The 21,846-nt window shown below is 44.8% G+C and overlaps 1 protein-coding gene across 13 annotated transcripts in view; it reads right to left on the bottom strand.

The window, feature by feature from the left end:
* Nucleotides 1-599: 599 nt before the first annotated feature.
* The window catches only part of KIAA1958 (KIAA1958 ortholog), a 57,475-nt gene continuing 36,228 nt past the window's right edge, over nt 600-21,846 (bottom strand). For 11 of the 13 annotated variants that reach the window (XM_038170259.2, XM_038170265.2, XM_072031710.1 and 8 more), the window contains exons 3-4: nt 12,681-12,770; nt 600-9,435 (exon numbers count right to left, since the gene is read on the bottom strand). In XM_038170259.2, coding sequence (XP_038026187.1) covers nt 8,390-9,435; nt 12,681-12,770 — 1,136 coding nt within the window. In that variant the 3' untranslated portion in view covers nt 600-8,389. The remainder of the gene's footprint in view (nt 9,436-12,680; nt 12,771-21,846) is intronic. The other 2 variants (XM_072031713.1, XM_038170269.2) reach the window with 2 other exon arrangements.

The raw sequence follows: 21,846 nt of genomic DNA, 5'->3' as shown, positions 1-21,846 counted from the left end.
CAAGTTGCTTTATTTATTTATTTATTTATTCTTTTCAAATTAAAATTAATGAGAAGACACTAAAGAAAGAGTGTTCAAGATTTTTTTTACTTTTTTTTTTTTTTTTTTTTTTTTTTTAATGCGTCAAGCTGATAAGTGATCATCTGTTCAGAACAAGACACTAGAAGTTTGGCACCTCCTGTCTACCACAAACATACTGATTTCCTTCTACAGAAGGCACAAAATACTGGCTTAAAACAGGGAACGAACAGCAGAACGCGGAGTTTTACCGTGACACACACACACACAAAAAAATCTGTCAACTGGCACAGCTCCTCAGCACAGTTTTCAGTTAACTACAACGGGGGTGATTATAGCAGCAATGGTTAAGCATTTCTACAAGTACCACATAAATGCACAGATGTCAGAACGCCTAGAAAACATGCAAAACCTCAACGGCAACATCACAGAATCACACGATGCATAGAAATATTATTATTATTATTATTTGGCAAAACAGTGAATCTTTTAACAAATACTTTTTTTTTAATTATTATTATTATTTTATAAAACAAAACTAAAGAATTAACAAAAAACTACCTTTTTACAAACTTTTCTTAAAAAAAAAGCTGAGTTGTCCTTATAGTTCAGGCAGTTACAAAAGTCAGTACATGGAAGTTAGCCGCAGGGACAGGTTCAGCTCTGAGAATGGACAGGTTGGCCACCAAGGAGAAATCCCAGACCGTGCTACGTGGTGGTTACAGGTTGTGTTGGTCAGGTTTGAGCAAAACACGTTTTTGAATGGCTGTTTTGGGAGAAACAGTACTAATCTTGTCAATTCTCAAAATGGGAGAAAACACATTCACATTAAAAGATTAGAAAGATTAAACATTGCATGCAGGGAAAGATAAAAGCCTTACTTTTTTTTTTTTTTTTTCCCCTAGCACCGCTCACCATGATAGCAAGGGTTGTCATAGCAAAAATATTGTTCAAAGGCAGAATTAAAGTCAGCAGATAATTAAAACAAATGGAAATGCTTTTCTAATTCCAGTGTAAAACAAAGTAGGATATTAAAGGACAGCTTAAAGATGAGGATTATGCTTGCCTTCCTCAGAAAAAAAAAAAAAAAAGAGAAACTTTTATTGCATTTTCCAGGCTTTCCCACTGCCTTTCCCACTTAGATATCCTGCCATTTTCTGTCTCGAGTAACGTGGTCTGCTCTGGCAGGTCTCAGGATGACCCCGAGACACGCAGATCTATGGGTCCTGTCCAGCCACAGCACCACCAGGTCGCAGGTGCTGCTGTCAGGTTCCCACCTCTTCTCCCCGTGCCAGCTTTTCAGGCTTTTTCTTTTTTAACACATTTCATGCCTCGATTTGCCTGCATATCTTGGAGTGCCATGAATACTTCTGCACCTGTGTTTCCCACCCACCCCACTCCATCCCAGCCCTGTGCAGAGTAGCCCAGTCTTGATGCAGGACCTGAACCATAAGCAAGGGCATTAAATGCTTGATATTAAAGAAGGGAAGGGGGAATTTTGGCAGGAGCAGACCCAGGACTACAGGCTACCCATGACTGAGGCCATCTGGGAGCATGCTATAACGATGCAGAGGACAATCTCAGCAGCATTACAACCTTCAGACAGCAGATCAGATTTTAGCAGCGAGGAATGCTAGAAAGTCTTCTCTGCTCACAAAAAGAACAGCTGAAATGGCAGAGAGAGTGTCTGTAAAATTAACATTGATGTTTTATTTTTCCAACACAATGCTTTTGTCCAAAACATTTTGTATTTTCTTGATTCTTTTCCCCTTGTGTGGCTGTTTGGTTATTTGCTTGACATTTATGGACTGTATAAAACAGTGCTAGCCAAAATGCCCAAAGGCTGGAATTCCCCAAGCAGTGTGAAAGAGCTAAACACCTCTCCCCGTTCCCACTGAAACTCTACCCTGCTGAATTTTGATGCTAGCACCTACCTCACCCGTCTCTTAAAAAATCCCAAACGCTGTGAATCTTCCATTAATTACAAGAGATCAAATGAGAATCGGAAAAGGTGCTGATTTTTTCAGACGCTAGTGACTGCCGTGTATTGAATACCAAGCACCAGAGTAGAAGATTAGGTAGAAGTGTCCTAATCCCTTTGAAACAGTGAGTCCATTTCCAACGCACAGACAGCTCATTTAATGGCGTTTTCATAACAAAACAAACAGAATTTCGTCCGTATTACCAACCAACATTTACCAATTCAGTGAGAAAACAGAGAAAATAAATTCCTCCCTTGAGACACAGACTCTAGAGACTATGTTAAAACCCATCAGTTCACGTAACAAGCAAATTTTGGGCCAAACACATTTTTTTTCCCCATCAGATTAGGAGTTAAAGCTTTAGACATTCCCACTGCTTTGAACATGTTCCAGTGAATGGCTCTTGTCAAACTTTCCAACAAGCTCGCAGACGCCCCTAAGCCCTGGAGCTTTGTGACTCTGCCGCTGTAAATGCCTCTCTGCTGGTTTTGGGAAGAGACGAGGTGCTGGAGCTCTGCAGGGCCTCGCCAGAGGCCATCCAGCGAGGAGGATGAGGCTGGCAGCTCTGGGACACGCAGCTTTTCCTCCGAAGGACATCACCACCAGCTGCAAAAGCCATGGAGCAGAGGGGAGAACCAGCCTCCGCGTCCCCATCGGCCACCCAGCTTTCCAAACCCTTCGAGGAGGTTTGGCACAGCCTTGTGTGTCAGTCACACACCGTCCATCACGCACCACGGGGCTGGGGCCATCGTGTAGCTGTGCTCAGAGCCTTCCCTTGCACGGATCACCAACACGGTCTGGGTGGCCGCGTCCAGCTGGCCCAGGGCTCCTGGTTTTCGGAGAGTGGCGCAGTGTGCGGAGCCAGCAGGTGTGCTGGGAGGCAGCAGACGAGGTGGCACTGCTCCTGGCCAGCGAGGCAGGCCGGGCACATGGGGACCATCACCAGGAAGCGCAGTCCGAGTTCTTCTGCGGTGAAGGTAGACAATCCTCGTGGTGGCCTGCCTCCTCCCCACGCTCTTCCTCGGCAGGGCATACGGATTCAGCACATACACAAAAGCATGGAAATAAAAGGAAAACAAAAACAAAAACAAAAACAAAAAAAACATCCCCTCTCTTAAGAACAAGGACAGCAACTCACGTTAGGTAAAACAACCACCTCGGCACACAAATGTCTAACAAAGAATCCTGGTTAAAAAGTGCAGATCCACTGCCAGCTGCACGTGACAGCGCGCAGCTGAATCCCCCTCTAGCCTCACACGGAGGCGTGAATTGGCTCATTTCAGGCAAATCAAACCACAGCTCTGTGTCCCGTCCGCACTCCTCCTCCCCATACATTCACGCGGCCTTTGAGAGCTCCAGGGAGGTCCCACTTCCCCTTCACCTGCACCACCTAAAATGAATTGATTTTCGAGCGGTCACCTCGCTCCTCTTCAAGGATCTCAGCGGAGGCCAAGCAGCGCACCACCGTGGGGCTGGCCCTCGACACACCGCTGAATGTCACCTCACTCTGCGATCTGAAAGCACTCCCACAGAAAGCAGAGAAGAGTGTCCAGAGAGGAGAGACGCCGGGCTGCGGAGTGCTGGTGTGCGGTATCCCACCTACCACGCGTACCCGAAGCGAGGCAGCCTGCCCTGAGCGCATTATCCCCAAAGCACAAGGTCACTTGGTAGCAGGGAGGGAACTGCGGGCCAGGAGCTGCCCTGCACTGAGCAGTCCCCTTCCCCTAGTGTCACAAACGCTGGGAGAGGGGAACAGTGGAGGGACGGAGGGACGGAGAAAGGGACGTCGGGGATGGGGGAGACCAGTCAGTCAGTCGCAGTCGCGTGCAGTGCATGGTCAGGAGGAATAATCAGCCCATGCACCACGCCTGCCAGTCACGTCAGTCAATGCACTTACAGGAGGGAAAAAGGGTAAAATACGAACTGGGCAGGAAGGAAGCCTAGTGCAACAGGAATTTTGGTTTCCTTTAAGGCTGCCCCCGTCCTCGGGGCAGCCCAGGCTCCGAGTGACACGATACCTACTCCTCTTGCTCTGCACCTTCGCACCGCAGTGGTGGGAGATGCAGCCACAAATGTGCGAGAACAGCACACGCAGCAGTACAACCTGCTGCTTGAATCTCTTTTTCTACTCACCTTTCTAAGAGAAATAAGAGGGCAACTACACTATAGACTGAATACCAGTGACCAGCAGCTTCTAAAAGTAAAAACACAAAATAGCTTGAAAGTGTTGATATTCTTCACAAAGGAGAATGTGCATCAGGGACACTATTTCCATCGTTAGATTGTCCTATTTTTCAATAGCATGGGTGCTATCACAGAATTATTGCACTATGTAAATGAACAAGGTATGTGCTGTTGCTTTAGATGTGCCTTGTAATTTAGTCTACAAGGCAATCTGCAACAGTATTTCATTCCCCTACACTTAAAAAAAAAAGCATTTTGTTGCATAAATTTGTATTTGAAAATTAAACAGGCCGTTTGCAACGCCCAGACATCACGGGTTTCAGTCCCAACTACTGGCATGGATAGAATTACATTGTGCAAACCCACAGTACCATAAACACATGCACGAGCTGTTAATAAAACCGAGCTGAAGCCTGCCGTCAGCTCTTCCCAGCTAAACGTGCAACCACGCGAGTGGACCCACGCACAAGCGCTGTGCCCAGCCGCATCCAGATGAAGGCAGCAGTGCCCGTGTGTCACCCCCACAATCCCTGACCCCCGGCTCAGTGCCACGAGCAGGCCACTTGGGAAGGACAGCAGTAAAACCAGCACAGACCCATGCACGCAGCCTGCAGGCCTTCACATCGTCACTCTGCCTCTTTCCTAGGGGACGCAGAGAGTACAAGACTAAGCTGCGCTCTTGGTAGCACTGATCGCATCCCTCAAGAGCTGGTAGATGGCTCTGAAGGCAACCAACACGTCTGCAGACCATACAGACGGCTCTCCATCTGCGTTATCCCTTTGTTGGGTTTCTAAAGCTGCAGTACCCGCAGTCTAATGAATGATACTGACAGAGAAAGTCTTCCCGTCTCTCCTGCTGGCTCTGAACATTAATTTTTGAGCAGACCCAACTTGGTAATCCGTCAGAAAACTATGTGCATTCCCCTTCTCTGTGCTATATTTCCTGCTGGACTAGCTAGCTGAAATGACTCACTGAAGAGATCTAACGCCAGATCAAAGACAAGTGAATGGCAGAAAAAAAAAAAAAAAAAAAAAGGAAGGGCAAGAGGAAGGAGAAAGCAGAGCCCCATTTTGGAGACAGCTACCCCATATTGTGAAAACCACAGCCCGTACTGTGGGGCCCAAATTCAGCTTTTATATAGGAGCAGGATTTAGCCAGGAGCACCACCAGCCACGTGCAGCACATCTCAGCGACCGACCCTGCCAGCCAGGGAGGAGCAGGGCAGTGTGTAGCAAGCTGCTCTTTTGATTTCATAGTGAGAGGAACCAGAAGCCACGGTAGGGCACCACAGTCCTTTGCTTATGCAGAGGGGAAGGCCTATAAGAGTGCAGCACCACCCCCTTACCATGCTGCTATGGCTTTTCACCAGGAAGAGCCACAGCACTGTGGTAAGCGTGTAGCTACCGTACTGGTGGAGCAGGTTTTGACACCCTCAGAGCATGGGGAGACAATTACAAGCAAATGAACTGTCATCTGTCAGCAGCAGCACAGCAGCCGGGACACCTACACTCCTGCCAACCAGAGACAAAGCCATGGCAGTGGTCCAAATCAGAAGTCGCCCTCCCCGTGGGGCTTAATACAGACGGCAATTCATTAGGCCGTCGTCACTCAGCTCCTTGCAACACGCGAAGACCGGGTAGCATGTTGTGCTAAATGCCCTTCAAATCTAATGTATCTATTCCGGGAGTATGATGCTACTTGGGTATCATATTCTGGCCCTATGTCTTTAACTGCTTCAACAAGAAGTCTGTTTGGGGCCGCCCGGTCAGAATTCAGCAGGCGATCTGCCACCAGCATCAGCTGGAGGCCGGAGTTAGTTCAGATACCATGAAGCCGAAAACACATTCCCCTGTGACACCAAGGCTCCTGCCACAAGCACACGTACCCCACACCTTGTCACCCAACCAGACACAAAAGCTGCCAACACGCCCTGCAAGGCCGAGGTTACCAGAGACATTGCCTCAGCACAACGAGGCACTAACATGAGCCACCCTAATACTGTATAAAACAACTCCGACAATATGTGGAGCTGAGAAGCCAAAATCTGGTTGTAAAGTCTGGTTTCATGCTTTGTGGGGCTTGAGGAGCGACACGGGACAGCCACGCCATGGGGTGGCTTCTTTCCCCTTCAAGCTCAAGCGCTGAGATGAGCACCGATGTGAGGGAGCTGAGAGCAAAACCTATCCGAGCAGCTGGGCCCCTCAGCTGGCACCACCAGCGAGTGCCTTGGCATGGCACCCAGCACCAACCAAGACCAGCTGCCCAAGTCCTTGTCCTCAAGGGCAACAAGATCCCACGGACTGTGCAAAAACACCCCTGCAAAAGGCCAGGCCGATGACAACCTGGTCACCAAGCTCAGCTATGTGTGGAGCACACTGGGGCCTGAGTCCAGCTGTATAACCTGCACCGAGCTGGCTGGGAGGCCAGATGCTTTTTAGAGAGGAAATCTCTGTTCTTAGACCTTCCGTGGACCACCTGCTACCCACCCCTGCCCAAAATGGACCTTCAGTAAGGCTTATGTGAGGTGCGGGCAGCCTGCCGCCTCCTTCACACACAGGAATGTTTCATCCTGGCAGCACCAAACACAAGTGCTACATGGCACCAGGTGGGTTATTTTCACTTCTTTCTGCTGCTTGTGTTTCACCCTTTCTTCGGAATAAGTTATGAATAAAGTCACTGCATTGCTGCAGATTTAGAGAATGTAAAGGGTATGAAGGAATGTAAAGGAATGAAAGCGAACAAGCGTAAGGGAACGGAAAAGCAAAACCAAAACAAGTCCTCAGTAACAGCTTGACCCACCCAACATCCATGGGAAGTCAGGTGAGGCTGAGTCCTTCACGGATTTCAGGGGACACCAGGACACCTCGGCGGACTTGTCTACAGACTCATCACATCTCTAGAATATCCCGGTGGCACATTTCCATCTGAAATATTGAGTAAGCTCGGGTGAATTACTTGAGAGGTACTCTACGTCAATTTAAAGGTCAAGAACTATAATGGTTCACCGAAATATTTGTTAGTGTTTTTCCTGTTATGTAGAAGACAGTTATGTTGTGAAGTCAAATGTTGGGACAATAGCATTTGTCATTTCAAGGCTTTAAGGACCAAATTCTACCTTCAGAGTCAAGCACACATTTTCCATTGTCTGCAGTGGAAATAGATTATGTGTAGGTGACTTCAAATTGTTTTCCAGTGCTTAAAACTATTCAGCTTTTCATTCTCTGAAGTAAATATCAAACTATCCTTACACTTCCTATGTTAGTTTTTGTGGATTTCAAGTGATGGCTTAAGACATATTTAATGCATTTTCTCTGTATAGTTTGAAATAAGATTATGGATTTTTCTGAACTGTTGCATTCCCCAGAATACTGAAAGAGTGGCTCCAAGTCAGTAGATTTTACATTAAGTATACACAGTGACAAAATGCTAATGACCAGTGCTTAAAGAGAAAATTATTTGTACGACTGCTTTTGCCATTGTACTTCTGCTTATTGTTGAAAATAATACCTTTTAGTCTAAAGACCAGTGACATTTTGATCACAAAAAAATCATCAACAAAAATAAAAGCTAAAAATAGCTTTTAGCTGACTTCAGGATTTTTCTTTTCCATCAGGCATAAAGCCTCAGGAAACAAAATAATAATAAAAAAAAAGGTAAAAACTGTTGTTAATGCATTCACAAACTTGCACTGTTGTATCTCTTATTTCCTTGTCTTGCTGATCAAGAACAAGCCAGCAGGTAAGGAGCAGCAGCCAGTGATAAGTTTGTCTCCTCTACTCTAGGAGGCCATGTTAAAACAAGAAGTCAAAAAAATGCTTTAAAATAGAATTGCTACATAAGCCTCCCTGGGGATTTACAGTCACCGATGTGTGCATGTTAAAAATGGTATTTCCAGTCTATCTTGTGTTGCCTGAGAACCACTTTTGTCCTTTTTAAATCTGCAATTATATTATAACCCATAAGTAACTTTCATTTTTGTATTAACACTATAAATACTATGTTAGTAATACTAAACTATTTCTATTGACTTATTTGTAAAAAGAAAAATATATTATATATTTATATATTTTTATAAAGTGAATTAACACTGGAGAGAGGGCTATGGGGGAGTAGTGTACAATCACAGTTGATGCGTATTATTGGGCACAAATTCAACGCTTGAAACAAAATGGAAAAGAAAAATCTGTCCAGGTTCTATCCCTCTTCAAGCTGTGTCAGAGGAAGAGTCATAGGATGCTGACACGATGAAGTTGCCAGTATTGGAGTGGCTTGCCATGGACTGGGCAGCCTGCTGGCTCAAGTTATTGCAGATCAGCACGAGCTGGTTGCTCTGCGCTTCCGACAACGTGCTACAGCTCTGGTAGACGCTGAAGTTGGTCTTCCTGCCGGGGATGTTGCCCTTCTCGCACATCGTCTTTACCATCTTGGCCAGCTTGTTTTTCCCCAGGGCTTGGCAGTTGTACCAGTGAAGAGCAGCCAAGTTGACGACGGGTTTGATGGAGAGGTAAAACGGCGCGTCCTCGTAGCGCATGGCTGGCGGCCGCCTCTGGGCGTACTCCTTGTAGTCTTGCACCGGGCAGGTCTGCGGCGAGTGCTGGGTGGCGTACACCCGTGAGTCCGTCCCACCTCTCTTGCTTTTGGCGCTGACGTCTCCGTTGTCCGGTCCCATCCACTCCAGGTACTCCAGCCCTGTCTCTGTCACCCGCAGCCGGATGTCTCCCCACTTGAGGGTGGAGCCATGGAAACCTGTGCAGTGCCCGAAGGCCTTGGTGTTGTTCAGCCAGACAAGGTTCAGGAGCCCTTCGGGATTGTACCGGCTCAACAAGCCTCGTTTGCGCAGGATAAGTTCATCAGCAAAGGTGAGCTTCATGGATTTGTGTGGCTTGTTTCCTTTCCCTTTACACCTCAGCTCTATCTGCTTTTGCTTTAGAGCCTCCTGGGACCTTTTGAACTCCTTATCCCTAGTAATGCTGTACCCATATCTGTGCTCTTTGAGGTACCGCTCCAGCCCACACTGGTAGTTGGCCAGGCTGTTCGGCTCGTATTCAGACCCATCCTTCTGCCTGGCGTCCACAAAGAAGGACGCAAGGTAGGCATCAAGCTCCTTGCAGGGGATGACGTAGATCTCTCGGGTCTCAGAAGGATATTTGGAGATGAGGAACTCTCGGAAATTGCGGAGAGCCGTCTGTGTGCTGCGAATGGTCTTCTCGTTCTGCTCCCTGCTGAGCTCTGCTGCTCTTTCATCCTGGTCTGGAGGAGGGAGAAGGAGAAAGACAAAACAGAGCAGAAGAAGCAGTGAGTTTTCACAACAAGCTCTTCCCAAAAATAGATTTCCTTCAAAAGTAGAAAGAATAAAAATAAAAATAAAAATAAAAATAAAAATAAAAATAAAAATAAAAATAAAAATAAAAATAAAAATAAAAATAAAAATAAATAAAAATAAGAAGAAGAAGAAGAAGAAGAAGAAAAATAAAAATAAAAATAAAAATAATTGCATAAAGCGCACTGGAAAACATCATTACATGCCTGCCATATGACTGAAAAGCCAGCATCAGTTTCACAAATGATGTTACCAGAGTATGGCACAAAACCAAAATGAGCTCCTCATGACACTGGGGCACAGTTTTGTGCATGGAAATTTGTGGAAAACAGTGGGATTAGAGGCAGTCTACGTTTTAGAGCAAATGCAAGGTAGAAGGCTTTTCTGTGGATTCCAATCCTGTGTGCAGGGCCTGCTCCAAGTAATGAGCCCATCTGTGAACTGCCTCATCTGTGAAACCAGAGGTTGTACTGATTCCGATTTTTTTTTCTACAAAAAAATAATTAAAGCGTCGTATTTATTGCACGACAATTATTTTTAATCAGACATTTTTAAAGAGCTAAACAAATATAGACAGATGTACACTACAAGGCAATGCAGCACATCCTAGGAAGGGAGTTAGCGGGTAAAAGTACCACAGAGCAATGTGTAATTTACAAATGTACGCGAATAAAAAATAGATTATACTGCACATTAGAAGATATGGCATAAAACTGTCAGTACTTAACATGATTATATAGTCTCTCTACATAATCAAGCTGTACCTTGACAGTGGAAGTGCAATTGTGACCGTTCCTTTTCATTTTGCAGAAAAAATCAAATTCAGGAAACAACCTTATATTGCTCCATAAAGCTATACTCAAAGGTCCTTACAATCAGTCGCATATCAAAGCACAGCATTCAGATGCCTCTGCGAAGATGGTTTTTAATGACAAATGGTTTTCAGTCTGATCATAAGCATAAAAGGAAAAGCTTTTTACTGTGAAGTGATGTGTGTATTTATGGAGTGTTTTCTTGGCATATGGAAACTATCCGTACAAGGATGCAATTTTTAAGCAGATAGGAGGAAGTGTCATTACAGACAGCACAAACTGTCATGGTTTTAGAAAGTGACGAGCAGCAAACACAAAGAAGGAAAATTCCAGCGATTTGACAATTCTCTGTACTTGTAAAGCAAACATCCCTTTCCTCTCTCCCACTTCATAAGCAGAAGAGGGAAGAAAGCTAGTTCTGTTCTGCTCTATCTCACTGCAAATAAAACATACATTTTGGTTTCCCTTCTCCACCTGACTTATAGCGAGAGGAAATCCCGCTGTCTGTGCTTCAGTGGCACCACAGCAGCACTCACCAGGTGCTTCCCACCCCACACGCACACCAGGAAGATGCATGAGACATGAGGTGTCACATAGGCTGTTGGAGGTTCAGAAACAAAGCATTTACTCTGATACCTTGCTCGCTGCACCTATCACCACTTATTACAGCACCGTGTAAGGAATCGGTTCTTTGACTGACAGCCCACATTTTAAGCAGTGTTTCAATATAAACAGCACATATAATGGCTTGGTTTTATACATGCCATCAATCAGCACTTCTTACAGGATGTCCTGTCACAACACGGCAGAGACACACAGTCAGTCGTTTATGTTTTGGCATCTTTCCTTAATCTGCAAAGGAAATTGCCAGATCTGCAACCAACACTTACAAAATCCACGCTGCATCGAGATCTCCTGAAGGTGCATGAGCACAAACAGTGCCCCTGAAACACCGCATTCCTGCAGTGCTCTGGTGTGCTGCTCCACGAGGCAGGAGGGAAATGCTGAGGATGATGGGTGAGGTTATTTGCCAGCAGAATCGGGAGAGTTAGGTCAATTTTGACTGGGAATCCAGCCTGCAGTTGAAGTGAATTGTTATGTTTCTGCAGGACCGCTCAAATATCATGCATATCTCATGGCATGGGACTAATGCAGTGAGCCAGTGAGACCCAGTGGGCAGAGTCTGAGACAGCCAAAGTTACCAGACATCAACTGAGCCACTGCCGAGATCTGCATGTGCTCTTCATCCACAGCAAAAGCAGACAATGCAGCTGAGCCTTACTTAAATAAGAAAATGTTAGTAGCCTACCAGAGTTTAGGAAGGAGGCCTAATTCTTCATATCATTAAAATCTTACCTCCTCATTTAATCAACAAGATGTCATAACACTGAAAGAAAACATATAATCCATCTCCAATTACCACGGGAACACAAATTTTATCCAAACACCCTTTTAATATCAACAAACTCCATGTTTCCTGCTAATTTCATTATTTTACTCCCTATTATTGCGGTGATTGGCACTCAGCAGATAACCACACAGCCACTTACTCTCTGTCCACACCCAGCAGGACAGGAAAGAGAATAGGAAGAGCAAAAGCAAGAAAATCTGTGAGAGGAGACAAAGCTGAGTAAATATGGGAAAGAGGGGAAATAAAATAATAAACAAATAAATAAATAAAAATAAAAAAAGGGAAAGCCTTGATGCTGTGAAGAGAGTTAAGGCCGTCCCAGCCAGACCCAGCACGACTGGGCCATTGGATCAGTAACGAAACTACAGCACACGATCAGGCCTATCTTCCATCCTTTCCACACAACCCTTGCCAGGACAAGGAGATTGCAAAAGTTACTCCCCGGGTGCCGCCTGCAAACAGTTCTTGCAAAATGCTTACAATAAGCATTCTACACATCTCTTCACATCACCACTCTACACATCTCTTCTGTGCCTACAGGAAATAAGGTGAAACAGAACCGAAGCCATTGTCACAGTCTGGATGTTTGGCACTGACTGCTTCTCCTCTAGCCACAGAGCCTTGCTATCTTGTCAGAGAAGGAGATTAGGTTTGTGTAATGTCATTTTGTCCCTTACAAATCCATCCAGGTTGATGGATAAAGAAAGACTAAATTGAAAGTAATTTGATCATTAAGAACTCAAGACTAAAAAGCATCTCAGCTGTCATCACAACGAGTTTTTGAAAATACGTATGTTATGGTAGGGATCGAAGGGCATGGCAAGGACACGCTGGGAGAGCTGATGAGGTGCACAACTTCATCTCTTGGTTTGAGGATGAAAAGTGAATGGTCTTGTCCTGACACAGGAGTGTTTCCAGTCTTAACAGTTCCCAAATGCTTCCTTGGTCTCACCTTGCTGCATCTGTCGGAGTAGAGATGAAAAGCTCTTCTGGCCAGGGCTTACCCTTTGGGGTATTTTTTCAGTGGTCCTTCTGGAAACTACTGAAAACACAGGTGGAGATCTACATTAGTCCCTTGACCACTGCAAACTTAAACCTGTTTCCTCTTGGGCATCTACTGCTCATGTTATTACGAACTCCTCTGCGTGCATGGGTTCAAAAACTGGGTGAAAGCACAAAAAATAATTACAGAGTGCTCCTTAATACAAGACAATATCCCTAAACCAGACACACCCTGATCTGCAAATTGCTCGGGACAGGAGGGTGGGGAGGTGTCACATATGCTTGCACTTTTCTTGTAGTCTTACTTTGGCGTCTGTTGTTAGAGTCTAGGGCAGACAGATGCCCTCACATTACGGTGTAACCTGTCTTGGTCAGTAAAACAGTCTGAACCAACCAACCAAAAATTATTGGTGTCATTGATTTACCAAACCAAGCTATCCATAGTACCCCTTCCTTGGAATAATGCAACCTTTGGAGCTAGGAGAAGAAACTTAAAAAACGAGTTGACTTGGAGATGCATCTCCCACGGTCCTGTCCCCCAGCTGCACCAGTACACCAAGGGTCTGATCCAAGCACCTGTAATTTGTATCTGATCCTGTATCAGAGCTTCATTTCCAAGATAACTGGAACATGCAATAAAAAGGCTGTAAATCCCACTCTGTTGTGGGACTGGGGTAAACTCCCATCTAAGAGTTAGACAAACTAAAGTAGTGTAAGTGTCCCAGATACCTAAAGTGACTTGGCAGAGATCACACAGACGACCGAGTGGGAGCTGGGTGTCCCTGGCTAGCCCACAGCCGTGAGACAATCCTTCCCACAGAGCAACAGCTGTGGTCTGATCTTTTCATAATCTGATCTGAATGCAGCCAAGACTTAACATTATCAGCAGAGTTATCAGACTCGGGGCTGTTTTTATTTCATCTCGCACACACTGACACACTCTGACTCACCAGTGCTCACTGCAGAGGACATAACCTCCTCCGTAACTATGCATGGTGAGGGAGGAGCACTTGCTTTGGTCCTTCATGCCAGACCACTGCAGACTGCTGATGTTCAGAGGGGGGCTGTAACATTAGTGGGAGTCATGAGCCTGAGCACACAGCCTCAGATTCTGCCTAAGGAATCCAGCAATGTTGGCTTTTCAGGTGGCAATCGCACTACCAGCCAGCGTCTCCTCTGCCTGATTTGTGCTCTGACTAGAAAAATCTTTCTGGCGAAGACCCACTTCCACCAAAATGCTTTTACTAAAGTGAGAAAGCCCTGCATGTACGGGATGCCATGTATCTCCATGCTGGAGCTGAATGCGCTCTCCCTGCGCACCCGCACTTTGCAGGTCAGCTCCTGCCCCTACCCTGCAGGTGCTGGAAAACAGTGGTACTGTATCCACAGGCCAGGGCCCTAAGCAGCCCCCTAAAACGAGTAATGTGAGCCACAGCCTACCTCTCTTTCCTTCTGTCTTTCAAGAGGGTATTGTCAGGCCCATGAAGATCTCTGAGCACTCCTGGGACCACTCTGAGACTGAGAGAGAGGGAGAGCTAAGCACTTGGGGAATTACATTTCTGGCATTTTTAGTGTCTGGTACAGACCACCTCTGTCGGGGCAACTCCTACACGCATGCTGTAGTCAAAGGCTTAGGTCACAAATACATGCGCTTTAATGTAATTATTTCATATCCAACCATAACTGTTTCTTTAGAAAGTCCTGAGGCCAAATAAAGAGCATTTCCTTTGCTACAATATATCATATTTACTTAAGCTTAGGCTTGGTGAGTCAGAGTCAAAAGAGGGGAGAAAACCCTGTGACTGCCTGGAGATTTTCATCAGGCTTGACATCTAACAGCTTCTGAGCTCTGCAGGATCAAAGGATTAACTTGTTAGCTGCAGATTACTGAAGCAGGAGAAAGTACTCCTGCACTTTTTCTTGAATTTCTGCCCTACCCATCTGATCTCGCTACTAAATTCTGTTTAATAATTAAAGTTCTCTATTTCCACTACATTAAGCCAAACCCCATGCAGTTTAACATTTTCAGCAAATGCTTTCATTAGCATGTAAAATCTCTAGTATGGTAGAAAATTCTTAATTAAAATCCACTTATAAAAGATGTTAGGTTTTCTGGCCAAAACAAATTATGCTTCTATTCAGTTAACCTCCTCCAGCAAAATTATCAGTGAAATATTTTATGATTCTAAAATTAAGAACCCTCAAAGAAAAAAAGAACACAGATTCAAAGCAAATGAGCATGGGAGTATTTATAAATTGGTATCTCCATGAAGTAAGAGTCACTGAAATAAACTTTACCCATCTGTACATTTTTCTTTGCAAGGTGCAGAATGGTCTCTTAAATTGGTGCTCACTCAGATCCTAGTACTGGTATTCAGTTTGCACACTTTTTCACTACTTTCTCACCACAAGAGCCTGAAAAGATGCAAGGTGCAAAGTCAACAATAAATTTTCCATCAATATTAATGAAACTACTACATCATCCTCAAATGCCAGAAAATTTGGAGCCATGACAAGGGATTAAGAATTTATGTCCTCGTATGACTGATTGGATCAATCTTTTACACAGCGGATACTAGCAGTGACTAATGAGCTCTGCAAATCAGCAGTGCTGCAGGGACTTTTCATTTGCACAAGGTAGCCCCCTTCCCTACTGTGATGTGACATCTTCTGAGATATTTCAACACTATGGGTCTGAAAATGCATTTTCTCATCTAAAATGTTTTAATTTATCCTACACATGATCTTCACTTCTTCTAGTTGGTTTCAGTTTTGTCAGGACTAGTGGAAAAGAGAAAGTGTTGCATTCTTGTTTTACTCTACATTTCACTTCAGCCACTGAACACTTAGAGTGGTATTTATGGAGCACGGGACTGTACAGTTTCCCACCTTCTTATGAAGCTGTCTTGCAATGCAGTGGTGTGAACAGCTGCAATACAAAATGGGATGTGTTTCCTCTGCATCCCAACAGTGGGGCTAGGCATGCTTACCCAGATACATTTGTGTTTTTTTTTGACCTGTATGCAGCAGGAACAAATACACCAACTCCAGCTCTGCCAGTTTAGCCAAATAGTGTGCAGCATTTTCACAGCAGGGAACTACAGCTGCTCCCAGAGGCACAGCCAGGAGAACAGCAGAAGATCTTTTGGAAGAGCACTGGAGAAGTTGCATACCCCGTATGTTGGGGATGTCCAGGTGAAAGGTACTCAGGGCTCAGAGGGACTGGGATCTGCCATTTTAGCTACCCTGTTTCAAATCAGTCACCTAGATTATAGCAAAGCCTGGAAACAGCTCCAGGTTCATCTGTCTGGTCTCATTTCTCTCTTATTTCCATGTTACCTGTTACCCTTCCAGGCACTTTTTAAATACAAACTCTGGACCCCACTGTAATTGACTGAGCTCCAGGAATCCAACTCTCGTAGATATGGAGTGTATTAAAAAATAAGCTTAGAGAGAGCCTGCAGCCCAGAAAGCCAGGTGTGTCTTGGGCTTGGTTGGCATGTCCAGGGAGGGGATTGTGCCCCTCTGCTCCACCTGTGTGAGGCCCCATGTGGAGCACTGCGTGCAGCTCTAGGGCCCCCAGCACAAAAGGGATGTGGGGCTGTTAGAGTGGGTCCAGAGGAGGGCCACGAGGATGATCAGAGGGCTGGAGCTCCTCTCTTTCAAAGAAAGGTGGTGAGAGCTGGCATTGTTTCACCTGGAGAAGGGAGAGCTCTGGTGAGACCTAACTGAGGCCTTCCAGTACCTAAAGGGGGCCTGTAGGAAAGATGCGGAGAAAATTTGCACCAAGGCCTGTACTGATAAGACGGGGTAGTGGCTTCAAATTAAAATGGTAGGTTTAGATTAGATATTAGGAGGAAATTCTTCACTCAGAGGGTGGTGAGGCCCTGGCCCAGGCTGCCCAGAGAAGCTGTGGATGCCCCATCCCTGGAGGTGCTCAAGGCCAGGCTGGATGGGGCCTTGGGCAGCCTGGGCTGGTGGGAAGTGTCCCTGCCCATGGCAGGGGGTTGTGTGGGTGGTCTCTGAGGTCCCTTCCAATCCAGATAAATCCATTATTCTGTGAGTTTTCTACACAGCAAGCCTAAAACCATTAGAAAACTTTAAAAAATTTGCAAAGCCCTCCCCCTTTCAGAATGATTGGTTAAACTTTCTTCAGCTATGTTCACTTCTGACACATAATTGCCCCTCTTTCAGAGCTCAGGCTAAAGCATTCTGGCGGACTGGTGAAACTGGAGTGCTGCTGGCATTGGTCACTGGTAAAATATGATACACACTGTGAAGTAAATGCCAGTTTTAGGTTGACAATGTACCTTTGCATTCAGATGCATAATAATTTCCTAGCTAAACAGCTAATTCTACTGAAAAGACTTGAAGTAATGATTTGAATTTAGGGCTAAGGACAAAAGCCACCTTTTTGCCTAAGGTTTTCTTCAGGTTAAATGCTTAACTCTGGAAAATATCAGTTGTTTTACCCAGGACTTTTCAGCAACACAGTGAAATGTTGACCTTTCAAAACACGTTATTTACTGCATGATCTGGGGCAGAAGGAAATTAGGGAGTACATCAGCAACTGTCAGACTTAACCAGCGAACTGGAAGCTAGATGAGGCACTGCAGAAGTGAAGCATTTGTTTTCCAAATGGACTTGGTCTGCTGGCCACCAGTCCAGAAAGCATACACAGTTCAACAAAGCATATAGGAAGTGCTTCCTGCATTAAGGTCCCTTATTTACATTTATGCCTACACAGAAACATAGAGACCAGCTAGACTAACTCATTATTTGTTTAGATAACAGAAGAGGAGCATGACTGAACAGTCCTATGTGTAAGATGACTGGATTCAAGAGTTGTTATGACAAAAAAAAAATCAAAATGAAGAAAGAAAACATAATTATCAGAGCACTCCCCTCATTGGATGAAGTTTATCATTTAAAAATTAATGAAGCTTTAGGGGTAAAACACAAATTCTTGTGCCAAAAAGCTGATTTCTTATAAGAAAAACAGGGCTCTACATTTTCCGTAAGGTTTCCACCTCTGCTTGCTCATACAGAGAATGCTGGAGTTACATGCATACACAGACCTTGCAAACACCAAACCACTAATCTAACTAATGGGCTGGCTTGCACAAAACCACAAGTAACATCTTATATGTGTTTTGGAAAATCTGGCCAAGTGGGATTGTGTGCCACAGCAACCTCTAAGTTGAGGTGTTTCTATTTGTTACAGATACTGTACAACAGCATTATACAGCCTATTATATTAGATCTCTGGAGCCAGTAGTTTTTGGCTAACACTTCTGTCCACATCTGAAGTAACATGATGAAGGAACCCTAGTGCTGTGCCTGCCTGTACAACCAACAGGACAACGTGTTGACACCCAGCAGGGTCACAGCTCCTGAGGATGCTTACTCTCAGCCCCTGTATTCCTATGGGCCAAGCCTCCCAAATAACATAAAGTCTTACTCCCTAGGTCCTGTCTGCAGTTGCAAGCCCCCTGGAAGAAGAACGGAAAACAGGACACAAACACGTATCACTTTACAGATCAGTCTTCTCTTTTCACAGCACCCTACCTTGCCACAGGCTCAGCAAGTGCTCAGCTACAGCCTACCAACAGTTTTAATGCCATTGCGTTTAAGAGCTCGCTTTAATAAGAACTGAGAAAGCACTGCAAGAGGTCTCAAAGGGATGTGCCAGGGCTATGAAGTTTGCCTGCTTTTGATTCACTCCAGACAGCAGCTGAGATGCAGAGTTGGGAAATATGGGTGGGAAATGAAGATGAGGGGGAGAGAAGGGAGAATCGGAACAAAGAGATATGAAAAAAAGAACAACAGTGAAGAGAGAGATGAAAAACAGATGAGGATCCTCTGAAATCTAACTGTATATCACTGGTTTGGAATGAGGCAGTCTAACTGGGGCAATGAGCAGTGGAACAAAGAAAGGGAGTATGCAATAAATATTTTATTACATTAATCATAATAGACTGCACTTTAGTCTTGGCCAAAATGTATTCTTAAATCAAGTTTAGAATGTGACGGCAGTTTCAGACTTAAGAGCATGAGGCCCACATGACTGTAATTAACGTAATAAATCTTGCTGTGGAGCTCTCTACACAGGCTGACAGTGCTTCGTTGATATATTGCTTATTAGAGACTGCAGACATTTCCCCCTCTATTTTATTAAACTGCCATTGGTAGTGAATCAAAAGGTACCCTTTCCTGCTCTGGCTGAACCGTCTGCTGCAGATGTAGCAGGGAACACGTGCAGGGAGCCAGCACCACTGCCTTTTGGTAACAGGGAAAGCAGCATCCTAAATAATTGCATTTCGGTATCTCATTTCCCAACACCCTCTTACGTTTAGTGAAGTACTCAAATTGCCTGCTACAGACCTCGCAGTTTATTTCTGAGATCCTGGCTGGTGATGTTACACAATGACACAATTTGCTTTTACCTTTCTGCACTGTATATTCTCCAGGATGAGTGAAGCAAGCTGTGAAGGGCACGAACCCTATGAAGAGCTCACAATTTACAACCTCGCATAGCTGGTTTCAGAGCACACTTTTAACACACATATTTTCTTTGTCTTCACTGGGTCAGAGAGCAGAACTTAAGGACCAGCTCTCCACGCAGTTCTCCAGAAAGGATGAAGTGCAACACTTGCAGCGAAGCAGTTCCTAAGGCGCGCTCTTTACCCTGCCTTGCTGTCTTGATGCTCCTTGTACTAGGAAGGGGTGGAAGTTCAAAGACGCCACGATCCCACGAGCTTGGAGGAGACAGAGCAGCTGTGCCGAGGGCAGAGACATGAGCACATCCCTGCAGAGGGCAAGGCCATGCACTCCAGGCACCAGACGCTGCCAGGCAGCTGGGCGAGGAGCACATGCTTTGCTCCAGAGGTGCCAGGCTGAGCTGGAGGGACAAAGAGAGGGATGTGCACATGCAGGGAGCCAGCCTCCTCCAGTCTGCTGCTGGTGGCACGGCTTGTTTGTGTCTGCTCTTGGGTATGTGTTTAAACTTACTCTGTCAGAGTTTAATTGAGTAGATCTGTAGTCACGTTTCGCAGCTCTGTTTGAATACAGTCTGTTTAAATAAATTGAGGGCTTTCAATTTTATTTTTTTTCTGGCTATGCGCACACACACAGCATACATACATACGCACCTCTGTGCTGCTCAGAATATTGTTATTATCTCTCTTCCGTAATTACATTGTCAAAATTTTCCTGCCAGGATTGAATTGTTATTTCCATAAAAATAATTTGTTCTTCTGTGCAGCACACGAACAATCAGTTTCCCTGCTACTGAATGAATTCATACCAAAAATGACACAAACTAATTCATGCAAGAGGTGATACGGAGTATAACTTAATGAATGTAATTATGGATGTATGGTATACACACATATATATGGCTGCTTTATTATGCACTAGCACAATAAACAGTGTGACGTATTTAACAGCTATGCAGGTGAATGGTAAAGGGACAAGGTGTTTGTCAACAAGTTTTCCCGAGGACTATCTGAAATCAGGGGAGACAAAACACAGGCAAAAAGACACCTCTTTCTACAGCAAGAAGAAACAAACAGAAATCTAAAAGCAAAAAGCAAAGCATGTACCAGCATACAGGCAAGAATGCAGGGCTACAAATCCTAGAAAAATTTTCATGCCTGCTAATTTGTTTTCTTGAGGGTATAGGCAGTAACAGACAGTAAGCCCCAAACAGCCAGAGTCATTGACAGAATAAATTCCCCGTAACTTGGGACATCCATGTGACTGATGTACAGTGCTCATCACACTCAGAAGAAGACTGCTCCAAGTCATGGTCAGGGTGGAAGTACTCACGTACAGAAGTACCCGTGGTTCTGTTTGTTGCTCGTTCAGACAGATATCCTTCAGCAGCCACCAGACTAAAGAAGAGATTAGGCAAATATCCAGCTAGGGCAAGGGTGATAGCAAACAGAAAAATGAAGCAAGCCACTCAGAGACCAGAGATGAAAGTCCTGATCTTTCACGGGCAGTATCTTTGGGTACTATTACGTCCTGCTCAAAATAGCTCAGCAAAGAAGCACATTCAGATTTTGCCCCGGAGTGATGTGACCTGGGTCAGATTATCTCTGAATCGATTTTTTTCCTTCCCTGCACAACAGAAGGTCAGTTTTTGTTCTTCTTATTTCCAAGGACAAATTAGCAAGTAAATTATTAAGTATCATTAATCCATGGTTGTATGCTTTCAAGCGATGTTTTCATCGTGAAGATCTCGTTAACGAAAAGCAACAGCAGACCACAGTGTCACTGCCTGCCTAAATATACCCTTAGTTTAACCAACAGGGGCACGTGCGGTCCTTCTGTGCATGTGTGCATGTGCCCTCGCTGTTCCTGAAGTCAATGGGAGCGACAGGTGTATGTTAGAAATGAGACAGAGACAATGAATTTCTTGAGTCTCAGCCTGAAACTTACATTTGTTTGAGCAGGCGGGAGCCTCAGCCTTTGCTCTTTAACATTTGCTCTTCTGCACTTTGCTCCCTGGAAGCAGGCTGGCTCCCCTCTGGGGGATGCATCAGCTGGGTGTTGAGATCAGCTCCCAACAGTGACTATGTCCGTGTTTCACAAGGCAAAGTCAGCACCACATCTTTAAGAAAGATTTTCCATACGTTTTTCCCCGAAAGTGAATACAACCCCATCACTGCAAGGTGCATTACTGCAAGGAGCAGGTGCATTTCCACAGGCTTATCGCGTAGCTTGCAGGGGAAAACTGCATTTACTTACTTACTGAATGCCCACATAAAATCTTTTAAGGGGTAGCAGAGTACTTCTGCACAGAAGTGAGCTTGGTAGACAAAAGGCATTACACCGGGATACAGGAAAACATCTTCAGACAAAAAAAACACCAGGGATACACTCAAATAAACTCAACATATTACCGAAAAATGGTCCTACCTGCAGCTTGCATAAAAATACCAAGCCCAATTAATCAAGCTTTTAAACGAAGATAGATGGCACAAAAATATTTAAATTCTTTTAAAGTTCATTTTTAAATGAACTTGTGATCTATTGCAGAGATTTACAGAAATACAGGGTTATAAAATGGCAAGTCTACATTCACTAACCTCTAACAAATGTAAAAACAA

This window comes from Anas platyrhynchos, chromosome Z (assembly GCF_047663525.1).
Source record: "Anas platyrhynchos isolate ZD024472 breed Pekin duck chromosome Z, IASCAAS_PekinDuck_T2T, whole genome shotgun sequence".
Taxonomy (NCBI): Eukaryota; Metazoa; Chordata; class Aves; order Anseriformes; family Anatidae; genus Anas; species Anas platyrhynchos.
This window is presented reverse-complemented; position numbering and strand designations above follow the sequence as displayed.